Genomic DNA, 20,652 nt, shown 5'->3' on the forward strand with positions numbered 1-20,652 from the left:
AAGTCATCTACCAATTCTCCTTCCATTCCAGTCTTGCCTTGTAGCCTTTTCAAGTTAAATAATTTACTGTGAGTGCAGTAGCTGACCTTGATACAGTTTCTGTCCTTGTTGAAGGCCTCCAACATCACTGAAAGCATCACGCTAAAAAGGATGGGAGGATAGAATAGATAGAATCCTACTTCACTCCACTGGTGATTGGGAAAACATGAAAGCATCATCCATACACAGAAGTGTGTCAGCAAATGGAGAGCATAACTCTGCTGGCCTGGCAACATTGTTTGAATGTCAAAAGTACTGTTTGTCTAAAATACTATTTTTTGGAGAAGTTGCACAAGGCAAGCATTCCTGTGGAGGTCAAAAGAAGCAATACAAGGATATGCTCAAGGTCTCTCTGAAGAACTTTGGAATCAGTTATGTGACATGGGAGATAATGGCAAAAGACTGCTAAGCAAAGTCTGCCTACCTCCAAAAAAGCCCTGTGCTCTAGAAGCAAAACAGAATTGCAATAGCTCAAAAGAAATGATGTACAAATTCACAGACATCTCCACTCCAAATGTTCATACAAACAACTTGTACCTTACCTGTGGCAGTCTTTTGAGGTCACAATGATCTGATCAGCCAGAGTCAAACACACTGTGCCTTAACTCCAACATAGTGATGTAATTTTAGTCCTTTTTGAGAATGAAAGACAACAACCAACTAACCAGCCTTTTGTGGGACACTGAACTCAGTTTAAGCTTTTATTAAGTGCCTTCTATGTTCTAAGTTCTATGCAGTAAAAACACTTGGTGCATCAGAGGAGAGATGAAGCTAGCTCTATTTGAGTCCTAGTTATGACCACTGTTGTCCCTGTGACTTTGGGCAAGTCACTTCTCTTCTTTGGATCTCTTCTTATTTGTAAAATGAAGGCATTTTAAATGATATCTAGGGTCTTTCCCTATTCTGAATCCTATAACTCAATTAAAGTATAAATTCCAAGTTTACACAGACTTTGAACTTTATAGTTCAATATATATCAATTTTGTTTGTGGTCTTTCGTTGACATCATTATTAAATTTCTAACAAAAATATTTCTGAAAACAAAGGAAGACAGTTTGAGTTAACTATTGTGGGGAATATACTGGGAAATCAATAAAAGATGAGCAAAAGAACTATCAAGAACTAGAGCTCAGCTAAAATTAAATAATGTGACTTGTAGTCTAACTCAATGTAGTAGTAACTCCATGACAAAAAATAGGAAAATGCCTAATAAATGAGGGATAGAAATGTCTAAACAGGTGATAAAGGAAGAATATATAAAGAGAATAGGGCAAAAAATTAGAGATAAGGAACCTTCTCAGATACTTCAGACACAGGTACTGATGTATTCCAAGATAAGAAGAGAAAAAGGCAAAATCGAGAGACACCAACAAATGTGTGAGGATAGAACTGTTTGTCAAAGAGAACAGAGAGACTGAAACTTACCTGGGATTGAGCTGAATTAAAAACTGATACAGTGGTCTCATCTCTGGGGAGGTCCTCCTGGTGATGAGAAGAATCAGTGACAGCTAAAAGAAGAAAAAAAAAAAGCCAAAAGTAAAAATAATTCTGTCAGATAATGCCTTTATCATGAGGTACAGAATCATTCTCTAGACCTTTTTAATATATGTTGAATACTAAAAATTGTATAAATTATATAAAAGATTCTTACACTCACTGATATAATGCAAAATTCTGTTCATTCTGCAGCAGACCTCCTCAAAGTTATAAATTTTTAGGGAAAAAACTATGATAGATAAGACAGAATTAGTGTATAAAATATTAGAGGAAGTAAAGACTAATATGATAACAAAATTCAACCTAGAATTCAAAAGAAATTACTGTCTCAGGAACTGATATTTATACCTTGGTACATCTCTCCCACTTCTAATGCTACCTGCAGGACTCTACCAAGTCTAAGGGAAAGAACACAGTATTCTAGCTACAGTCATTTTTAATTCACCAAAAAGTCAGTTTGGGCAAAAACTTAATTTGATGAAGTAGGAATTACTGAATGTGGGAGAAGTCCGAGACACTTTGATTTCCAACCCCTGAGGGAAATCAATCAGTGAAAGAGAGTTAAAAGTCAATGACAAGGAAAATAAGTGGATGGAAAAGATCAAAAGCACCCAAGATTTCAGGAAGAAAAATACCTGTAAGACTTTGAACATTAAAAGATACATCAAAAGGAAAAACAATAACAAGTAAATATGGCCTCCAGATCTAATGAATGATTTCAAATATCTATTAATAAATATTATTAAAAAAAGGAAAATGACCCAACATTTGTTGAGACCAAGAATCCTGTGGAATGTAAGAACATGAAAACATAACACAATATTCCTGAATGGTTTAAAAGAGAAAAGAGGAATTATAAGAGCAGAATTTATGTCCTGCAAAGCAAAAATAAATGGAATAAAAAAAACTGGAATCTGCAATGGCAAGCTTCACCAAAGAAGCAAATGTGAGAAAAACAGATTGGGGATTAAAATACATAGAAGGGAATGACAATCTAGAAGAAAAGCAAAAAAAAAAAAAAAAAAAATAGAAATATTAAAAGGAAGCAAAACATACTGCTTTCAAAAAAAAAGGATTAGTAGTCTCCCAGACAGGACAAAGAATTTCAACACTATAATTAAGGAAAGAATAGAAGAAAATTGCCCCAAATTTCTGACCACAGAAAATGAAAACCTAACTGAAAGAATTCATAGATCACTCCCTGAAAAAACAACAATAAACCAAGGTTGAGAACTCCAAAATATATAATGGTTAAATTTAATTTAATTTCAAACCAACAAGTTCTGCAAGTCTTCTGGAAAAAGGTCTTCAAATATAAAGGAAAGGACATTCAAATGATGCAGAACTATTTTGCTTGGACTATAATAAAAAGGGATGGAATAATGTGTTATTAAGAGAAATGAAGCCCACCAAGATACAGTCCAGGGTAACCTATCCTGCAAATATGAGCTTAACTATAAAGGACAAAAGATGGATAGTGAATAATAACAAAGAGTTTGTAATAATTTTGAAAAGAAAACTAGCTATGAAGAAACCATTTGCCTTTCAAACATCCAAAATAACAGAAATGCAGAAGAAAATAAATTCATCAGGCAAGCACAACAGCAATGAAGTGGCAAGAGAAAGACCAGTAAGACTTCTTTCTAAATATACATAAGACAGGGTTAAAGATGAAAAAGTGCTGGCAGACAGGATTTGCTTACACTTTAATACTAACCAGCAGGCAACTAATTAAAGCTCCATATATTCAAGATTTCACATAAAATTTCTTTTCAGAATCTGTCATGAATCTACTAACAGTCAGATCACCTAAGAACAGTAAAGAATATAAAGTTTTCTAGAGGCTTGATTTGAAATTAATATTATTTCCAGAAAACTTGTTTCTTCTTTGGAAATCCAGTGAATCATAGAACTCTATCAGCAACTTACTTTTTATTTCAAAGAGGTCATGAAACCACCTTCTCATATCTATTTTTCTGGGCCTCTTTTTATCTATGTGATCAATGTGAATGTGAACTTTTGGATATTCTATGCAAAGAAATTTTGCCATAGATGGTGCTTCTTTTCTCTTTCCCATTGTATCTACATAAGTTCATGTAACATCATAAATTTCATCTAAGTAATTTTTTATATATGTTTTAACACTACAAGACCTTGTTTGACTAGTTGCAGTAACTTTTGTTAGCACCAGATTATATCTTGTTCTCTCTAGAAAATTCATAAGATTAAAAAAAAATAATCACTGGAATATTTATATTCATCAAGGTCTGCAGCTTATTTCTCATTTCTTTTTCATTAAATTTGGCATTTTATTTTAAGAAAAATAGTCCTATATAATGGAAGCCATTTTAAGCCATTTTTTCCCCAGAACTCAGTATAAGTACCCTTAACATTCGGCCTGATTGCCAAAAATGTCAGCAACAATCCTGTCAACTGAGGACTTGGTAAACATATTTTCTTAGTGTCTAGATAAATCCCTAATGTAGTATTATCTGGACACAAATGTAGTTTTAGAAGAAGAGCACCATGATCTAGTTAGATAGTGTAAAAGTGACTATCCACCTTCTTTTGTACCCAGGCCAGATGTAGATGGGGACCATACCCAGCACTACAACCAGAAGGACATAGTACATGGACTTCATGTGAAACACAAGGGACAGTAGCTTCTTCCTGCTTTGACTCTCTCTTGTAGTGCTGTAACTAGGTATGCTGTTCCTCCCATTTCTTCTTTCCTCCTCTTCCTCTGCTAGGCCAGTGGACCACCATACCCAGAGGAAAGATCCCTAACCACAAGCTGTTAGGACTTCTGACTACTCTGGAACTAGAGTCTGATACCTTCTTCACCACCACCATCATCAGTACCACAGCTCCTCAATTTCAGGGGTGATACTGCCAAGTGGCAGACAAACTGCTCCCTAATAAGGAGCCTGGCTCACCTGGCTTTCTGCTCCCTAGGAGACAAGGATACAGATGTTATGCCAATAAGAGCATAGCAATCTGGGAACTGCAGGGGCACAAGTTTTGGTTACCTCAAGAAGAGCTTTGGCTCATAACCTTCTCTGACACCATATTGCTTCAAACAATAGGGGAAGAAAACAATAGCTGAGGGAATAGTAGTGATTTTTAAAAGACTGAGTAGATCTGAATATGTTAGTTAGCAGCAAGGAGAAGTAGGTAGGCAGAAGTAGTAGATTCAAAATTAAAATGAGGAAATAATCAATGAGGTGAGCCACTGGAGGATATGGGCAAAATAAAGTTATTTCTTACTTAAATAAAGTGATAAACAATGAAAGAATAACAATACAGAAGATATCTTTATGGAGTAAGGGTAGTTCATAGTAAATAACTTTTGTTTTCCTTAAAATAAAATTTTATTAAAACTTTGTTTTTGGTACAAGTTATTTTTCTATGTGCATATCTACTTCCTTCCCTACTCCTACACTCCCAATAGAACATTCTCTGGTAACAAAGAAAATAGTTTTAACAAAACCAACTGATACAGGGAATAAGATTGTTGGAGAATGTTACATTCAGCATCTATGGCCACTACTCAATCTTCCAAGAAACAAAATTTGTATGTTTTCACTAACTCAGTTTTGGGAGTGGGTCCTAGAACAGAGCTGACTTGGCAAAAACAGAACTGAGGTCTGGACATCTGCCCACCCATCCCTACCAATCTATACTAGCCACTTGTGAAGGAACAAAGATACTTCTGAGCCTTCATCACACTGGAAGAACATCTCTTAACATTAAAATTTTGAGGCATGACTGATCTAGCTTTGATTGAGTATCTCAAAAAGAAAAAGATTTAAAGGATTAAGATTAAGAAGGATTGAAGTTTGGTGCAGAAGGTAAAGCTTGAAGGAAACTAGGGAAGACAAGAGCTGGAGACGAGGAAGGAATGAAAGAAATCCAGGCAACAACCAATGAAAATGTCAGAAATCCAGAGAAACAGCATGTCAGATGCAAAGAACAGCAAGGTCAGTGTCACTGAATCACAGAGTACATGGAGGGGAGGAAGGTTTAAGATTATGAAAACAAGAAAAAGCTAGGGTGTGTTTGATCTAAGAGGTAATAGGGAACAGATTGAAGAGACATAGTCATAACTGCACTTTAGAAAGTTCACTTTGATAGTTGAAGGAAGATTCACTAGAGTAGAAAGATTTGCAACAGGGAGGGTCTCAACCAAATTATATGATTTTTGAAATTCTGCTACTTCTGTAATGAGGAAACCAAATTATCACTCTTTGCAGATGATATGATGATATCCTTAAAGAACACAGAGATTCTACTAAAAAACTATTAGAAATAATCCACAACTTTAGCAAAGTTGCAGGATACAAAATAAATCCACATAAATCGTGAGCATTTTTATACATCACTAACAAAATCCAACAGCAAGAGATACAAAGAGGAATTCCATTTAAAATAACTACCAATAGTATAAAATATTTGGGAATCTATCTGCCAAGGGAGTCAAGAACTATATGAGCGAAACTACAAAACACTTTCCACACAACTGGAAAAATATTAAGTGCTCTTGGATAGGTCGAGTGAATATAACAATATGACAATACTACCTAAACTAATCTTTATTTAGTGCTATGCCAATCAAATTCCCAAGAAATATTTTACTGACCTAGAAAAGATAACAAAATTCATCTGAACAAACAAAAAGTCAATTATTTCAAGGGAACCAATAGGAAAAAAAAAATAAATCAAACGAAGGTGGCCTAGCAGTACCAAATCTAAAACTGTATTATAAAGCAGCAGTCACCAAAACCATTTGGTATTGGCTAAGAAATAGACTAATTGATCACTGGAAATGATTAGGTTTACAGGACAAAATAATCAAAACTATAACAATCTAGTGTTTGACAAACCCAAAGACCCCAGCTTTTGGGATAAGAATTCATTATTTGACATGGGAAAATTGTCTGGGAAATTGGAAATTAGGATGGCAGAATTTAGGCATTGACCCACACTTAACACCACACACCAAGATAAGGTCAAAATGGGTCCATGATCTAGGCACAATGAGATTATAAATAAATTAGAAGAACATAGGATTGTTTACCTCTGAGACCTGTGGGGGAAGAAGGAATTTGTGACCAAAGAAGAACTAGAGATCATTATTGATTTGATTAGATCAAGTTAAAAAGTTTTTGTATAAACAAAACTAATTGTAGACAAGATTAGAAGGGAAGCAATAAACTGGGAAAAACATTTTTACAGTCAAAGGTTCTGATAAAGGCTTCATATTTCTAAAATATATAGAGAATTGACTCTAATGTATAAGAAATCAAGTCATTCTCCAATTGATAAATGGTCAAAGAACAGACAATTTTCAGATGAAGAAATTGAAACTATTTCTAGTCATATGAAGAGGTGCTCCAAATCATTATTGATCAGAGAAATGCAAATTAAGATGACTCTGAGATAATACTATGAACCTTTCAGATTGGCTAAGATGACAGGAAAAGATAATGAAGAATGCTGGAGGGGATGTGGGAAAATTGGGACAATGATACATTGTTGGTGGAATTGTGAATACATCCAGCCATTCTGGAGAGCAATTTAGAACTATGCTCAAAAAGTTATCAAACTGTGCATACCCTTTGATCCAGCAGTATTACTACTGGACTTGTATCCCAAAGAGATCTTAAAAAAGGGAAAGGGAACCCATATGTGCAAAAATGTTTATGATGGCCCTTTTTGTAGTGGTTAGACACTGGAAACTGAATGGATTCCCATCAATTGGAGAATGGTTGAATAAACTGTGGTATATGAATGTTATGGAATATTATTATTCTGTAAGAAATGACCAACAGGATGATTTCAGAAAGGCCTAAAGAGACTTACATGAACTGATGCTAAGTGAAATGAGCAGAATTAGGAGACCATTATATACTTCAACAGCAATACTATATGATGAGCAAATTTGATGGAAGTGTCTTTCTTCAGCAATGAGATAATCCAAATCAGTTCCAATTGTTAAGTAATGAAGAGAACCAGCTATACTGAGCAAAAGAACTATGGGAAAAGAGTGTGCACCACAAAATAGCATTTCCACTCTATCTGTTATTGTCTGCTTGCATTTTTATTTTCCTTCTCAGGTTATTTTTACATTCCTTCTAAATCGTATTTTTCTTTTCTTTCATTTTTAATTAACTAATTAATTAATTTTTGTTTGTTTATTTTAGTAGTTATAACTTTTTATTGACAGAACCCATGCCTGGGTAATTTTTTACAACATTATCCCTTGCACTCATTTCTGTTCTGACTTTTCTCCTCCCTCCTCCACCCCCCCCCAGATGGCAACGTCTATACATGATAAATATATCATAATTCTAGATAAATTATTGCAGAACCAAACAGTTCTTTGTTGCGGGAAAATTGATTCAGAAGATAAAAAATAACCTGAAGAAATACAAAATGCAAAAGTTTACATTTGTGTTCTTTCTTTGGGTTAGTGTCGACCATCATTGATCAATTGGGAAAGTTAGATATTCTCTTTGTCAAAGAAACCTACTTCCATCAGAATACATCCTCTACAGTATCATTGTTGAAGATATAATGATCTCCTGGTTCTGCTATTTCACTTAGCATCAGTTCATATAAGTCTTCCAAATCTCTGTATTCATCCTGCTGATCATTTCTTAAGAACAATAATATTCCATAGATTCTATACTACAATTTACCCAACCATTCTCCAATTGATGGCCCTTTCATTTTCCAGTTTCTAGCCTTTTACAAACATGGCTCAAAACATTTTGGCATGGGTCCCTTTCCTTCTTTATTTTTTTGGGGTATAAGCCCAGTAGAAATACTGCTGGATCAAAGGGTATGCTCAGTTTGATAACTTTTTGAACATAGTTCCAAATTGTTCTCCAGAATGTTTGGATTTGTTCACTACTTCACCAACAATGTATCAGTGTCCCAGTTTTCCCCGCATCCTTCCAAATTCATATTATTTTTTTCCTGTCATCTTAGCAATCTGACAGGTGTGGTGGTATCTCAAATTGCTTTTTGATTTTCTACAATGTGATTTTAAATTTTCATATAGGGAAAAGTTTCAATTTAATCATCTGAAAATTGTCTGTTCATATCCTTTGATCATTTATCAATTGGAGAATGGCTTGTAAATCCGATTTTTCTTGTGCAGCAAGATAACTGTATAAATATATTGTATTTAACATATACTTTAACATATTTAACATGTATTAGACTGCCTGCCATCTAGGGGAGAGGGGTGGGGGGAGGAAAGGAAAAGTTGGAACAGAAGGTTTCACAAGGGTCAATGATGAAAAATTACTCACGCATATGTTTTGTAAATAAAAAGCTACAAAATTAAAAAAAAGAAATTCTGCTACTTCTATGACTACTTCTACCATGAATCAAAAGAGAAGTGGTTATTTTTCCTGTGCATGAGGAGATGAATATCTGCACAAGACAGCAGCAATGTCAGAAGGAGGCAAATCCAAGAGATGTTATGAAAGTAGAATCAAGATGATTTGGCAACAAATTGGGAGTGATAATAAAGAGTCAGGTATTACATCTGTGTTAATAAGCCTGAATAGTCATTCAGTCATTGAACTATATGTGTGCAGTTTTGCTATTGTAGTCTATAAGTAATAGTTTCTGCTACTTGTCAAAGATGATGAAATCTATAGGATTCAATGGATGGAAAATTATAAAGTGGAGTACAAGAAAGACAAAATTATTAATGCCTACTTATTAAAATACAATGGCTTTACTCAACAACTCATGAATTTAAAGGACAAAAGATAGATAGGCTAATAAGGACATAGTTACTATGACAAAAAGAATGAATCTGTGGAAAGTCACACACCCAAATATTAAAATTAGGTTGTACATACTGCAGCAATGTTGTATAGTGATGTTTTTATAACACTGGACTGAAAGTCAGACTATATGTATTTTAGTTCCAACTCTGCCATTAATTAGTGTTGCAAAGTCATTTCCTATCTCAAGGCCTTAAAGGAATGAGATGGTACTAGAATGTCTTTTTTAATTTTAATGTTCTCTATTCATTTTAATATAGGGTCAGCCAATACTTGAATCCAAGGATTTCTTCCCTCATGAAGGCAAGCTAACTTTCCAGGGCTTCCAAGTCTAAGACTACAACCAAAAATATCATATCCAGCAAAATTACCTATAATTGTGAATGAGAAAAAAATGGATCTTCCACAAACTTTTCCCTTCCACTGACTTCCTGTGTGTATGCAGGGTGTGTGTGAGTGTACATATATATATATATGTATAAATACAACAACTGTAGCTTGCTTGGGAGGTGGGAATGAATTGGAGAAAAGAATAAACCGAATAAGGTGCACATCAGAGAACCAAAAAACAATTTACAAGGAAGTACAGGAAAAAATGGACATTCATGAATCTAATTTCGTCTTCTAATATATATGCTTTCTTGATCTGATAATTTGTTATATATTTTGAATCCTCCCTGGTGTTCTTTCTTCTGGGAACATGACGATGTTCTTTTTTGTTTTACTTTATTAGTTTTGTATTCCTTTTCTTTTTTTTCTTATTCTGTTTTTTTGAAAAAAAAAAAAAAAAAAACCCAATATGCAAGTTTAAATTCTAACATTTACCACTCTCCTGTAGAGGATTAGGATCCTGAGATTCACATTTCACTTGGAGGCTTTGTGACTCCTGGGATGCTCCTTGATGCTCTGTCTCCTCTGAATGTTCTTCTAGTCCTTGTGCAAGAACTGAAGTCTAGGAACAAAATTTTGGGTTTGTAAGGATATTATAAAACTAATTTGGATTGAGAAGAGATCACAAAAAAAAATCTCTCCCTCTCAATCCCCACCCCCACCCCCCAGAACAAAACAAGGGGAAAAGAAACCAGAATTGCATTTAGTCCTCTAAAGCAGTAAGAGAAAAGAAGGAACAACACAGACCTAGAGATTAATGTTTTAAGCAAACCCAGTTACAAGCAAATTTGATTACTTTAAACCCATTGCTAAACCCATCCTTATAGCTTCTTTCATGACACCATTCACCTTCCTACCTGCTGTCCAGGTTTATTTGATTGTTGCTCCAATTCCTCCAATAGAGTAATTACTTCCGCTCTGTTTTGTGGCAAACGCTTCTTCACTGAGGCCTGGAGCTCCTGTGGCAGAATAGTCAGAAATTGCTCCAGCACCAACAACTCCATCATCTCCTCTTTTGTATGTACCTCGGGCCTCAGCCACTGAGAGCAGAGCACCCATAATTGGCTCAAAGCCTCTTGGGGCTTGGTTGTCTTCTGGTAGCAAAACTGTCTGAACCGCTGCCTAAAGGTCTCCTGGGTAAGACAGTTTTCTTCAGTTTGGCTGGACTTTTGTTCCCATGTAAGGTCTTCTTCTTTCACTTTCAAAATTTCCTTCTGCTCCTCTGGAACTGTGACAGAAAAGTCTTCAGACATCTTGAGGCTAAATATCTAAAAAAATCATTGGATCACAAATTTAGAGTTGGAAGGGAAGTTAAACTAAACCTCTCATTTTACAGAAGAGGAAATTGGGATCTGGAGAGATTACTTAATTTACCTAAAGTCACAAAAGTCTTTGAGGTAGGATTTAAACTTAGGTTTTCCTAAATCTAGCACTCTATCAATTACAATTATTGCCTCTTGATTGCTTAATATAGGTTATGGAATTGAAGCACAATTTTCAAGGAAAAAGAAGTTGCCAAGATCTAAATAAACTTTCAGAAGTAGAAGGCCTACTCTTTATTCATTCCTTTTTGAGGATATAAACAAGACTATGAGAACTGCTTCCTTCAGATCACATCCCCCAAGTCCTCTGTACTGTAAAATAATCCATATGAATCTCTCAAAGGCATCATTGAGGATATCCCAGGCCTGGGAAGCAATCTCTGGACTTCAAACAAAATGAATGACACTTGTGTATTATCTCAATACACTAAAGTTCTTTAATAGAAACATGGATTAAACCAGTTTTCCCTTTCTAAGTAAAACTAGTAAACCAATCTTCCTCTTTGTTACTGTTTAAAAAACAAGACTTAAAAAATGTTAGACAGGACCAAAGCTAAACGTATTATCTTCACCCCCCACAAAACCCTCTCCTCTTCCTAATTTCCCTATAACTGTTCAGGACACCACCATCTTGCTAGGTACCCAGTATCTTTACCTCAATGTTGTCTTCTACTTCTCACTTTCCTTCAACTCTCACTTCAGTCAATAAACATTTATTAAATACCACAATGATAATCAATGGCAAAACAAAGAAAGGCAAATGGCAGTCTCTGTTATTTCTCTTTATAACATCTCTTGAATAATCACGTTTCTGATCTTGCCACTTCCTTGGGACAGGCCTTCAATCCTGTCTTGCCCAGCTTATGGCAACAACGTACTGACTGGTCTCCCTTCCTCAAGTATCTCTTTCCCCTCAGTCATCAAAATGATTTTCCTAAATTACATATCCATGTCATCTCTCTATTCAGTCCATTCTGGTAGCTTTCTGTTAACTTTCAATATCAAATGTCACTCTGTGGCTTTTAAAGCCCTTCATAACCTGGTATCTTGCCCTATTGCTGCTCCTTGAACATGATACCCCACTCCCAATCTTTAGGCATTTTCACTGTTATTCCCATGACTGGAATGTTTTTCCTCTTTCCCTGGCTTCCTTTAGGTCCCAACTAAAATCTCACCTCCTGAAAGAAGGTTCCTCCTCCTGACCCTTCTCCTTAACTCCTACTAAATCTCCTCTCTATAAATATTTATATCACTTTTTGTGTAGGAAAGAACTGAAAACAAAGTAGATACCCATCAATTGGAGGATTACTAAACAAAGTGACACATAACATAATAAAATATTTTTGTGCCACAACAAATGATAATTTACATATATACAGAAAAGTATAGAAATATTTCTAGGATCTGATATGGAGCGAAGTAAAGCCAATAAAACACTTTATACAATGAATGCAATGTAAAAAACAATCATTAGAAAACAATTAAAAGTGAATTTTGCAAAATTACACAAACATGGCCCCAAAGAGAGAAGACACCCCAATCCTCTCCTTTATAGAAGTTGAAGGGCCACAGGTGTGGGGCTATGTATATACTTCAGATTTTTTCAATGTATTAATCAAATAGTATTTAAAATATAAATTTTTTGAAAGGGAAGGGGAAAGCATGTTGGGAGAAGTTCTGATGATATAAAAAAAAAAAACAGCAATTAAAAAAAAAATCATGTATTGGAAATACGAAAAGTTGGATTCAAGTCCTGACTAATATATAATGGCTGTGTGGCCAACAACAAATTGATGTTGGCCACACTTAACTTTCTAAGTCCCTGACAATATAAATTAGATTAGAAAAGTTTCCACACTTAAAATTTCCTTCATTGATTAAATAGATTTTTTCCCCTCAGGATACAATATTAAAACAATCTTGGTCTCAAGAAGCTTACCTTCTACTGAGGGGACAGAGTGACAGAGAATATATCACATCCACAAGTAAAAAAGAACATAATTTGAGGACAAAAGGTGTACTAACAAATGGGAAAATAAAAAAAGTCTCAGAATCTTAATGAAAAGTCCACCATTCTATTAAATGAAGATGAGGAAGCATTCCTTCTCATTCTGGGTACTGACACTACTTGTGCAAATACATAGCAACAGAAATGGACTGCTAACTTTCGAGAATAGAATTCAATGACTTCAATATTGAGCTCAAATAAAGAGAGGGATTAGAAAATATGGCTGAAAAGGCAAGGAAAGCCTAGAATATGAAGAGCCTTTAAAAATGACAGGCTGAAGAGTCTGACTTTGTTCTAGGAACAATGGAGAAATGGAGAATCACACAAACAAATCTTGCTTTGGAAAAATTATTTTGATAACTGTGTAAAGAAAGCAAGAAAACCAGTCAATAGGTGAATGGTGATTGTGACCATGTGAAGAGAGATAAAGGAAATCAAAGAGGTGCTCTAAGATCTCTCTATTCTTCTCCCTGTCTTGACCCCTGACTGAACCAATTTAACTTCCATACAGTTCAGTTCTTCCCCTCTTAAATCCCAATCTTCTCTCTTATCATGTTGCTTATACACCCAAACAAGCATCAGTCTTGGATCACTTCCATTATTCATCCTCTTTACTCCTACACATGTACTTCTAACTGAAGGTACAGAAAATCAGGCAACTGTTCTGTGTCCACTAAAATATATATGCTGCTATGTATTTGCAGAACTAGTGTAAGTGCTCAGAATGAGAATTTCAACTGGGCCTTCACTGCTGAATCTTACTATATTTGCCTTATCAAGTCACTAACCTCCTTTTCTTAATTGCTCTTTCAAACTTTTCATCTCTTCTCAAACCTCCCATGACTTCCTTATTTTCACAGTTGAGAGCTTTGCTTCATAATTTGCAGGGGAAAGAAACTGAGGCTACTAGCCACTAATTCCTTCTTTTATATACTCTTCTGCATCTTCAATGATTCACATGTCTTGTCACTGTTTCCATCATCATTCTATTTCACAAGATGAAATGTTCTTACTTTTTTTACCCTCTTGTACAAACACTTCTACCTTTCCCAACACATTACCCTGCCATCCCCATTTTTTTTTTTTTTTGGCTTAGTTTCAATCTGTCCACTGGTTGAATTTCTGCATACAAACCTGTCCACATTTCCCTTGATTTAATAAATCTCTCAACTGATCCCTTCATTATCACTAATTATGTAATTTTTTCCTATCTTTTTGGTTACAACTCCTTCCAAAGGCTATCTACAATATGTGCCTGTACTTTTTTTTTCTCTCACTCTATTTTTTTTAAAGTTTATTTTATTTTCATAATTATAACTTTTTATTGACAGAACCCATGCCTGGGTAATTTTTTACAACATTATCCCTTCCACTCACTTCTGTTCCCACTTTTCCCTTTCCTCTCTCCCTCCACTCCCTCCCCCAGATGGCAAACAGTTCTATACATGTTAAATATGTCACAGTATATCCTAGATACAATATATGTGTGCAGAACCGAACAGTTCTCTTGTTGCACAAGAAGAATTGGATTCAGAAGGTAAAAATAACCCGGGAAGAAAAACAAAAATGCAAACAGTTCACATTCATTTCCCAGTCTCTCTTCTTAAACTTTACAATCTGGACTCTAACTTCCTAATTTGAGCTCTCAGTTGCCAAATTCAATGAGTTCTTCTTAATACTCATTCTCTTAGATCTCTCTGCGGCCATTCACATTGCTGATCACTCTCTCCTCCTTGATACTTTCTTCTCTCCAAGTTTTTTTTTAAAATACCTACTCTTTCCTGTTTCTCTTCTTACCTATCTCCTTTGCTGGATGGACTCCCTTCCAGATCACATCTTTTAACTATAGGTGTTTATCAGGATTTCTGTCCTGGACCCTCTTCTCTCTCTATTGTTATTAGCAGCCATAGATATAATTATCTTTACCCTTATGATTCTCAAATCTACCTTTCTTGCCCTATCCTCTCTGCTGACCTCCAAACTGTCATCTCCAATTGCCTTTCAGGCATCTAAAACTGGATATAGCAGACATCTTAATATTCAATCTGATCAAAATTGGAATCATTATTTCCCCCCTAATCTCCCTACTCCTTTCCCTATTAGTGGAGTGGGCAACACCATCCTCCCTGTCCTTCAAACTGACAGTCAGGGAGTCATTCTGGATTCTTCACTACCTCTCACATCCCCCCTCCCCCCTTTTAAGTTGTTGCCAAAGCCTATCAATTTCACTTTTTCATCACCTCTTATGTATGCCCGCTTCTCTCCTCTGAAACTACTCTCACTGTACTCAGGCTCTCATCACTTCACACCTACCTGTATTATTTCAATAGGCTGCTGGTGGATTTGCCTGCCTCAAATCTCTCTCCCTTCCAATCCATCCTCCATTTAACACTACAGTGATTTTCTCACAATGCAGATTTCCCATGCCATCCCCACCCCCATTCCCTGTATTCCAGTGGTTTCCTATTACTTCCAAAAGCAAGTACAGAATGCTCTACTTGGCATTCAAAACCCTTCATAACTCAGCCTCTTACCTTTGCAGTGTTTGACACTGGCCTCCTGGCCGCTCCACTGACAACACTTGGGACTTCACTACACCCCAAGCCTTAAACTCCCTCCCTCCTACATCAGGACAACAGACCTCACTACCTTTTTTTAAAATTATTATTGTTTTAAAGGAAACCTTTCCCAGTCTCTCTAAATTTCAGCTATCGATTTAAATTCAAATCTTCTTCCCTCTAGGGCACGAGTGCAGAGTGACGAAGCCAGAAGGCACAACAAAAGTGCTCCTCCTCCCCTCCTGGCTTCTTCACTCCCCCTCCCCCCGTTTCTGGGAGTGCTCCCGCAGAGTGCGGGGGTTTGGGAAGACAGCGATTCTCTAAAGCCCGTGGCTGGAGCCTGCGATGGCAATGCTTTTCCTTTTAAGACTGCCAGTTAGAGAAGCAGAGACGGCCAGGATCATAATAAACACTAGCTGGTAACTATTAAGTCAAAATGGCTCAGAGTCAGAAAACAGACTAGCTGTGTAAAATTGTGCTCCTACACCAGAGATTAGGAGAGGAAATCCCAAGGAAGTCTCGGCCCCACGAGATGCCCAAGGCGGCGGCACCTTTAGTTACCCAGAAATCCTCAGAGGCGCAAACCCAGAGAACAGGCCCTGATCCGGGTCGGGCTTCCTCCAGAGCCGCCAGAGCCTTTGATGAGCTCCAGAAACGGGCACCGCTTAACAAAGCCGGTATCCTGAGGCCTTCCTCCGCTCCCTCTAGAAGCTCTCCAGCAACCAGGGCGGAGGGACGAGGGGCGCAGAGGGAAAGCGGGGAGAAAAATAAAGAGAAGAGGAGTAGGGGAAGGGGAAAGCCGAGAAGAATGAAGAAGAGCCGGGACGGAAAGGCGTTCGTTCCACCGCACACCCTCCGACCCCTCCCCCATTCCCGTCAGAGGCACTCACCACAAACCTTCCGAGAGGATGCACCCTGAAAACGAGCGGGCGCTCAACACAGATTAGCCTCTCTCCGATTTGCCCGGCGCCCGGCAGTGCGCATGCTGTTTAGGCTGTTCCTCGGGCTAGGGCCCTTCCAAGTCCTCTCTAGGAATCCCAGGGCCCGCTGGCTTCATCTCTTTGTTCTCCTACCTTAGGGCGCCGCCCACCGAGACTGGAGTACAGCGGTGGCGAGAGGTGGATGATGCAGTCTCTTTGTTAGGGCCACCGCGCAGCTGCTCAGCGACAAGATGGAACTGTGATCTGTCAGCTTCGCCTGGGACGCTCATTCCTCCAGCCCAGAATGCTTTCCCTTCCCCATCGGTCCGCGCTCGCCCCGACTCGCCTAATCAGCAAATTCGAGATTCTCTCCGAGAAGCGCACAGTTTGATTGTGACAATGAAAGCTGAATTCTAAGTCACATCTGCATACTTGGTACCAGCCCTGCGGAGCCGGGAATACCAAGTATCGATTCTGTTTTGCAGACAAGGCTAAGGAAAGGGAGGTCCGGTTCCATCAAAGTCTGAACCTCGATCACAACTCCAATAGTTAGTCATCACTACTCGAGCCAGTATTTCTGGTCCAAAATGGAGTCCATGTTGACTGATTTGAAAAAAAAAATACAGGGTGAATAGTCTGATTCTGATCTTGTTCAGCTCTAGCAATCTTAAATGGCCCTCCCAAGATTGTCTGAATGAGTGGCCCCGATTGCCTAGCAGTGCCTTTGCTCATGAAATTTTACAGATTTTAGAAGGTAAAATAGAATTTAGATTCCTGAAACAAATGAGTTCATTAGGGCAACCCCTGAAGTGAGATCAGCCAATCTCTCTTTGGGGATACAGGAACCCCAGAGACAGTATCCCTGTTGCTTTAAGAAATAATAACATCACTCTTTACAACCTTGCAAAACAAAAACAAAAACAAAACAAAACCCTTCTCTATAAAATTCTCTCATTGAAAACTGAGAATCTATTGTATTGTAGCCATTGTAACCTAAAATATGTTTTATTTTGAGACTAAAATACCTGTTTATTATGGGTTTTTGAGATCGCAGCTCCCCACGACTTTATAAAATAGAAAGTTTATGAAATTTTCATGCGGGTAGAACTCAGACTCCTTCCCTGGAGTTAAGATGACTAGATTGCTCATAAAGGCTTAAACAGATCTGAAGCCATTTTAAAAGTTTTATTTCTACTGATTCCAAAAAGGAGGAAAAACTAAGCCAATAGTTTTGCGATCTGCAGTTTCTAAACTGAAGATTTTAAGCAATAAATACCAAGAAGAACTTGATTTTTATTACTCTTTATTGGATTCTAAATGCTACTACTAGTATGGAATATAAAGAATTTGATGGATAAATGAAATTATTTTTCCATATAAAAAAATCAGAATTCCTCTGAATGATGTCATCTAACTGGCAATGTTTGTTTCTTGTTTTAAGTCCATATTATTTTATGTTATGTTTTTAAATTTTTTCCATTGGTGTTTCTGAAAAAAAAAATTCATTTCTAAAATATATACAGAATTGACTCAAATTTTTATAATAGTACAAGCCATTCTCTAATTGATAAATGTTCAAAGGACATAAACAGACAATTTTCAGATGAAGAAATTAAAGCCATTTCTGGTCATATGAAAAGATGCTCTACATCACTATTGATTAGAGAAATGAAAGTGAAAACAATTTCACAACTGTTAGATTGGCTAAGGTGACAGGAAAAGATAACAATGAATGTTGGAGGGGATGTGGGAAAACCAGGACACTAATGCATTGTTGATAGAGGGGTGAAACAATCCAACCATTCTGGAGAGCAATTTGGAACTCTGCTCAAAGGGCTATAAAACTGCATATCCTTTGATCCAGCAATGTTTTTATTGGGTCTGTACCCCAAGGAAATCATAGAAGAGGGAAAAGGATTCACATATGAAAAAAGCAAGGAACTGAAAATTGAGATGTCCTTACATTGGCAAATTATGGTATTTGAATATAATATATTGAATATGTAATATATAATGAATATAATATATTATTATTCTATAAGAATGAGCAGGCTGATTTCAGAAAAACCTGGAAAGACTTACAAGATATAATACTACGTGAAATGAGCAGAACCAAGAGAATTCTGTACACAGTAACAAGATTATGTAATGATTAATTGTGATGAATTTGGCTCTTTTCAATAATGACTCTTTTTCAATAACGGCTCTTTTTCAATAATTTTCAATAATTCAAGGCACTTCCTATAGACTTGTAATGGAAAATGCCATCCACATCCAGAGAGAGAACTATGAAGACTGAATGTATGTCAAAGCATAGTATTTTCACTTTTTGTTGTTGTTTGCTTGTGTCTTTTTTTCTTTCTTGCATTTTTTTCCTCTTTTGAGCCAATTTTTTTTTTTTTTTTTTTTGCTCAGCATGATGAATATGGAAATATGTTCAGAAGAACTGCACACATTTAACTTATATAATATTGCTTGGTATTTGGGGATAAGAGAGGTAGAAAAATTTGGAACACAAGGTTTTGCAAAAAGTGAATGTTGAAAACTATCTTTGCATATATTTGGAAAAAACAAAATACCATTAAAAATGGCCACTAAATTTTTTTATTATGATTTTATCAGCATATGTTCCTTTGAGAAATGACACCTAGAATATGATGAATTTATCACTTTTTTTGAATGCTGTGTAATGATAAATTTGGACTTTCACTTATTAGGTTTTTTTGTCCTTTATCCCTATAGTGAAAAAACTATCTTAACCATTTAATTAGTGATATTTTTCTTGAAAATCAATAATGATGATGTTCACTTAGTGTTTGGGAAAATTTTTGTCTGTGAAGATATTTGAGAATGTCAGGTCCTCTGGATTTTCAACCTTGGCAAGGTCAAAAAAATCTTAGCTCTGTGAAAGAAGGAACTAGAAGAACATTTATAGCTAAAGAGAAACCTTTAAAATTCTAAGATACTTACCTGATTTGCTGAGAAATTAGGATGTCTCATAACACACTCAGCCAAAATGGATGACTTACAGGTCTAACTATAATTGTCAGTATAAGTGACAAATAATGAATACCTAATTACTAATTATGAAACCTATAAAAACTAAACTGGATAAGTTTGAAGAGTATGTATTAGATTTATGCCTTTGAGTCAATATTTTATCACAATCATAATACCACAACTTGTTTAGCCATTCCCCAGTTGAATTCCATCTCTTTGAGTTCCAAGTTTTTGCCACCCCAAAAAAGAACAGCTATATTTTGTTCATATGGGTTCTTTCCTTTTTAAAAAATCTTTTTTTGGGGGCAAAGACCTAGTAGTGGTATTGCTGGGTGAATAGGTATTTTTGGTTTTATAGTCCTTTGAGCAATGTTCCAAACTACTCTCCAGAATGACTGAATCAGTTTTCAATTACATTAATATCATTAATGTCCCAATTCTCTCACAACCCATCTAACATTTCCCAATTTCCTTTTCTGTAATATTTGCCAAAGTGACAGATATGAGGTGGTACCTCAGAGTTGTTTTAATTTGCATTTCTCTAATCAACCAGCAAATTTAGAACACTTTTCGAAACTATAGACAGCTTTGATTTCATCATCTGAAAATTGCTTGTTCATTTCTTTTGACCATCTATCAATTGGGAAATGACTGATAATTCAATTCTCTATATATCTGAGAAATGAACCCTTCACAAGAGAAACTTTCTATAAATATTTTTCAGTTATAATTACTATGTATTTCCTTCCATTTTACTTTTTCCCACTGCTTATCTTTCTCCTACCCTATTCATTTTCAACTGGGATAGGTGATTCTCAGCTACAATCTTTTGCTCTTTGTAATATCACATTCTAAACCCTCTGATTCTTTAATGTGAAAGCTACTAAATTTTGTGGCTCCATGATATTTGAATTCTTTCTTTTTAGATATGTGCAATAATTTCTTCTTGCCCTGGATATATGGAATTGATTATAATATTCCTGGAAGTTTTTATTTTTTTATCTCTTTCAGAAGGGCCTGACCTGCAAAAAACTATTCCCTGTTCTCTCTGGACTCCATGACTTCCTCATATCCCTGTTTTTCATATTAAATTGTTTCCTTGGATCAGTGGAT

General features: G+C 36.2%; 1 protein-coding gene and 1 pseudogene across 4 annotated transcripts in view; both read right to left on the reverse strand.

Annotated features, from left to right (window-relative positions):
• Positions 1-20,652, reverse strand: part of PGBD1 (piggyBac transposable element derived 1) — a 62,350-nt gene that overhangs the window by 21,842 nt on the left and 19,856 nt on the right. The window contains exons 1-4 of one of the 4 annotated variants that reach the window (XM_003770384.4): positions 16,510-16,627; positions 10,589-10,999; positions 10,167-10,293; positions 1,465-1,547 (exon numbers count right to left, since the gene is read on the reverse strand). In XM_003770384.4, coding sequence (XP_003770432.1) covers positions 1,465-1,547; positions 10,167-10,293; positions 10,589-10,984 — 606 coding nt within the window. In that variant the 5' untranslated portion in view covers positions 10,985-10,999; positions 16,510-16,627. Of the gene's footprint in view, positions 1-1,464; positions 1,548-10,166; positions 10,294-10,588; positions 11,000-15,595; positions 15,846-16,180; positions 16,254-16,509; positions 16,628-20,652 lie in introns of those variants that run through there. The other 3 variants (XM_023503898.2, XM_031968429.1, XM_031968428.1) reach the window with 3 other exon arrangements.
• LOC116423554 lies at positions 2,618-5,759 on the reverse strand (annotated as a pseudogene).

This window comes from Sarcophilus harrisii, chromosome 4, assembly GCF_902635505.1.
Source record: "Sarcophilus harrisii chromosome 4, mSarHar1.11, whole genome shotgun sequence".
NCBI lineage: Eukaryota > Metazoa > Chordata > Mammalia > Dasyuromorphia > Dasyuridae > Sarcophilus > Sarcophilus harrisii.